This window comes from Vigna radiata, chromosome 1 (assembly GCF_000741045.1).
Source record: "Vigna radiata var. radiata cultivar VC1973A chromosome 1, Vradiata_ver6, whole genome shotgun sequence".
Lineage (NCBI taxonomy): Eukaryota > Viridiplantae > Streptophyta > Magnoliopsida > Fabales > Fabaceae > Vigna > Vigna radiata.
Window position 1 is genome coordinate 1,172,418 of NC_028351.1, and position 5,186 is coordinate 1,177,603.

General features: G+C 38.7%; 2 protein-coding genes across 2 annotated transcripts in view; both read left to right on the forward strand.

Annotated features, from left to right (window-relative positions):
• The first annotated feature begins 497 nt into the window (after window positions 1-497).
• LOC106753853 lies at window positions 498-2,324 on the forward strand. The gene has a single exon (XM_014635754.1). The coding sequence runs from the start codon at window positions 498-500 to the stop codon at window positions 2,322-2,324; it is 1,827 nt and encodes a 608-aa protein (XP_014491240.1).
• A 2,605-nt stretch (window positions 2,325-4,929) lies between these two features.
• Window positions 4,930-5,186, forward strand: part of LOC111240501 (putative disease resistance protein At3g14460) — a 4,932-nt gene continuing 4,675 nt past the window's right edge. Inside the window, exon 1 of the mRNA XM_022785507.1 lies at window positions 4,930-5,163. Coding sequence (XP_022641228.1) covers window positions 4,930-5,163 — 234 coding nt within the window. The remainder of the gene's footprint in view (window positions 5,164-5,186) is intronic.

Below are 5,186 nucleotides of genomic sequence, written 5' to 3' on the forward strand. Positions count from 1 at the left end.
GAAATACTTATCATTAACAAACGCTACATGGATCCATCGACTCTTAAAATCTTGAGAATTTATTCGTGTCCACTTACAAATGTTCCCATTACCCTGATAGCAATATAGGCTCTGGCCCAAATTCTGATGTGTTGAATGGGCCTAGCAATGACAACAGAGGAAATATGAGAGAGAGGCCCAGTAGGAAGCACAATATGCCAAATTATCTCCATGACTACATCACCAAGTAGAAATGTTTCTAAGATTTCTAGTATTTTCTATTTTGTCAGTATTCACTATATTTGTTGAGCTGTATTCTGTTATAGATGCTTTCTGTTTCCACAATTCACGGGTAGTCAACCATTGGCAACGTGAATATTGTTAAATACCCAAACTTGAAAGGAATAGACAAGAAGAATTTTCACTATCTTTCCCTGTTAATTCTAGGAGGCTCCTTGATCCTCGAAATCAAGGCAACTTTTTCCTATCAATTTGGTGCTTTCATTGCTCCTCTTCCCATGGCCGAACACAACACACGCTCTAAAACCATTGACGATGCAATTCTCCGCCTCACCCAAAATCAGTCCGTCCTCACCACCTCCCAAAATGAACTTAACACCAAGCTCGACTCCATCATTGCTCACCTCTCCCAGATCGACATCATCAACCCTCAAACCCAATCCCCATCCTCACCATCTTCCACTACCTTCAAACCTCACATGAAGCTCGAGGTTCCACGGTTTGATGGTCATGATGCTACCGGTTGGATCTTCAAGATCACCCAATTCTTTGAGTATCACTCTACGCCCGAAGAGGATCGACTCAAAGTGGCTTCCTTCTACATGGACGGCGCCGCCCTCAGCTGGTTCCAGTGGGTTCACAAAAATGGCCTGATTCCGTCTTGGCACAGTTTCCTTCAAGCCCTTGAAACTCGTTTTGCTCCCTCTTACTATGAGGATCCTCGTGGCCTTCTGTTCAAGCTCACACAAAGCAGTACGGTTAATGATTACCTTACCGAATTTGAACGATTGGCTAGTAGAGTTGTGGGTCTTCCCCCTTCATTTTTGTTAAGCTGTTTTATTTTGGGTCTTTCTCCTGAAATCAAACGAGAGGTTTTGGCTTTGCAACCACTAACCTTTACACAGGCTGCTGCATTGGCTAAGTTGCAAGAAGATAAATTTCATGACCTGAGAAAAGGTCCCCGGAATCGCTTTCCGTTTCAGCCCTCTCCGATTTCCACTTCTCTGTCACCGCCTCAAGGGCGCTCTTCCTCCCCTCTGCTACCCACTCCTTCCAAGACCAATTACAAGAAGCTCTCTCATGAGGAAATGTTAGCTCGTCGTGAGAAAGGCTTGTGTTACAACTGCGATGAAAAGTTCCACCCTGGCCACAAATGCAAGGCACGTTTCTTTCTTTTGGTTGCAGAGGAAACAGAGGTTAATAACACTACCCCTTCTGATGACTTGGCAGCTCCTGAACCGGATCCTCTCCTGGCCCACGATATACAGAATGAGCTCTCTTCAGCCCAAATTAGCTTCAATGCACTTTCAGGTTTAACGGCCCCAGAAGCCCTTCGTTTTTTGGGCCTCATTTCAAAGAAGCAAGTTACTATTCTTGTGGATGGCGGCAGCACTCACAACTTCATCCAAGACCGTGTAGCTAAGTTCCTTAACTTACCACTGCAACCCACCCCCACACTAAAGGTGATGGTTGGCAATGGTAGTGTGATTGAATGCCACCAATTTTGTCCAGCTGTTCTACTTTCCATACAAGGCCATATTTTCACGGTTGATTTTCATGTTTTACCCATCAGCGGTGCGGATGTAGTATTGGGCATCCAATGGCTTAAAACCTTGGGCCCAATAGTGACTGACTATTCTCAGTTGACCATGCGTTTCGACAGAGAGGGCCATACCGTTGAATTAAGTGCAACCTCACCTTCTGGACCTCAACACATATCAGCCCCTCAACTCAAACGTATTTTCGAGACCAACTCCGCCGCAGCTTATTTCCATATCCAGATTTCACCCACATATTTTCCATCTCAACCATCTACAGTTACCCTTCCTACTCACTCACATCCCCACCTCTCCTCCCTACTCCACAAATACCAATCACTCTTCATTTCCCCCACCTCTTTACCCCCAACACGCCCAACCGACCATCATATACATCTTTTGCCCCACTCTTCTCCTGTCACGGTGCGCCCTTACCGCTACCCTCATTTTCAAAAGTGCGAGATTGAGAAACAAATTGAGGAACTCCTACACACAGGGCTAATACAGCCAAGTCACAGCCCTTTTTCCTCTCCGGTCTTACTTGTTAAAAAAAAGGATACAACATGAAAGAATGGGAAGACTGGGAATGTAAAACTGATTCTTTTCCGCAACTTCAAACTCTATCTATGAATGAATGTCCCAAGATGAAAGGCCTCTGAGAACAACTTCTTCATTTAAAGAAACTAATTATTCGTTCCTGTGAAATACTTATCATTAACAAACGCTACATGGATCCATCGACTCTTAAAATCTTGAGAATTTATTCGTGTCCACTTACAAATGTTCCCATTACCCTTTACAACTTCCTTGAAGAAATGGAGATTAATGGAGGTTGTGACTTTCTTACAACCTTTCCGCTTGATTTGTTTCCAAAGCTATGCTCACTTAAACTGACCAGGTGCCGAAACCTACAAAGAATTTTACAAGAGCATACTCATAATCATCTCAAGTATCTAATAATTGAGAAGTGCCCTCAATTTGAATCGTTTCCCAGCATAGGATTATCTGCACCGTGGTTACAAACAATTGAAATTCGAGGAGCGGAAAATTTGAAGTTGTTGCCGAGACACATGCAAATCCTGCTTCCGTCTCTTACCGAGCTGCATATAATTGATTGTCCACAAGTGGAGATGTTCCCAGATGGAGGTTTGCCATCAAATGTGAAATATGTGTTTCTTTCAAGTTTCAAACTCATAGCCTCTCTAAGAGAAAGCTTGAATGCCAACACATGTCTTGAAAGGTTGTGTATTACAAATGTGAATATGGAGTCTTTTCCCGGTGAAGTTTTGCTACCTCACTCCCTCACCTCTTTACAAATCTCTTGCTGCCCAAATCTGAAAAAGATAGACTATAAGGGTCTGCCCCAATCCATCTCCTATCTTAATAATTGGGATTGCCCATTGCTTCAACAATGTTGTCAAAATTCAGAACACAAAGACTGAATAAAAAATTGCTGACATTGGAAATCTAACAATTTGGTAATAAGAGATGAAGTAGATGTGCACAAGTGCCATTTGTGAATTACCAGAGGAGTCTAAGCTCAAATCCATCTCTTCTCTTACAATCAAGGGTTGTCTATTGCTCAACTAGTATTGTCAGAATCCAGAGCACAAAAACTGGAGAAAGATTGCTGACGTTAAAGAAATGCTGCTTATTGAGTAAAAAGATGAACCAAAAATTCAAAATTATGTGTACCAATTCCCATTTGTCTGCTTCTTGAACATGTGGTAATTCTCCACAATGGTGAAATTAAAAGTAAAAGATTTGTAACCATGTATGAAATGTGAATGAAATAAATCCACTCCACTGATTAAGCTTTGATATCAGTTTCTTCCTCATGATTTTTATAGTATTGTTTGAAAACCTGCATGACGGGTATTTAAGAAATCAGTTTTCAATCTTCGGAAAATTTACATTGATTACATCTCATTATGTATCCATTGTCAGTCCATTCTGATTCTTGAGAAAGAAAATCATGTCTTCCCTGTTTCATTTCAAATTACCTCACTAGAAATATATATATATATATATATATATATATATATATATATATATATATATATATATATATATATATATATTCAAACAGTCACCTCTTTTACTTTTCGCAAGGTTGAGAATTGAAACATAAGAATTGAACTCAAGTCATAATGAATAGACCAGTGTCTTAGAAAAGAATCACACTGAGAAATTGTTGAGAAATCACAAGATAATTAGATTATGGGATGCAAGTGGATTTACATTATGAAATATCACGAGCAGCATTTAAAGGCTACGAATATAATCCTTCAACAAATAAATACTTCAATACAAATCAATATTTTGTCAAAAAGAATTTGTTCTTTTCTTTCTTAATTTTGGTATTACTCTTTGTGATATCAATTTATGTTTTTGAAATTAAAATTTGAATTAGAGACCAATTGAATCTTAACTTGATAATTGAATACGAATTGAATTGAATGACATTGAGATTTAATTAATATATATTTAACTTATTGATTGATCCATAAATTATTCAAACTTGGAATCTAATATCTAAAGAGCTACAACTTTCGAATTATTTGGGTGTTTGAGTATTGGATTGATGAATTTATTTCGAATTTTAATTTTGCTTCCTAATTTACGTTTTGCATGTTTAAACAAAAAGAACAAGTAAAAACATGGGAGGAGTATACCCAGGCTCATGTATACAGAACATACGATACATCTATTTAGCACAAGTTGAGCAACCAATGTTATTAGAGATAAACGAAGAAGGAAAAAAGAAAAATTGCAACAACAAATTTTTCCACATATTTCATATAACTTTCTTACCTTTTAATTTTTTTTTAATAACTTAATACCATGGTGATAGTGGTGTAAAAAATCAAACGAAAGTTTAAAAAGTAAACGAAAAAAATTAGTTAGTAATCTATCCGATTAACTTATAAATAGTAACACAATCCTTATCAGAATTCTCGAAAAATATCTCCAAAGAGCTACTCTCTCTAAAGCATTAATTAGTGTCAGATGCATTCGTGGAATACACTCTGATGTATTAACGTTCAACAATTATTAAAGTCAACTACCCGGTATTTGTAAAATAACTATTAATTTCATCATTATAGCACCCTGCACTGACTCATTGTGCTTAGTAAACCCCACTCCAAAGTACACTTTTCAAACTCCTACCATGGCAGCAGAACTTGTCGGTGGTGCTCTTCTTTCCGCTTTTCTTCAGGTTGCATTCGACAGGTTGGCTTCTCCTCAATTCCTTGACTTCTTTCGTGGAAGAAAACTTGATGAGAAGCTGCTCGGCAACTTGAACATCATGCTGCACTCCATCAATGCTCTCGCTCATGATGCAGAACAGAAGCAGTTNACAGATCCACACGTTAAAGCATGGCTTTTTTCTGTCAAAGAGGCTGTCTTTGATGCAGAGGATCTCTT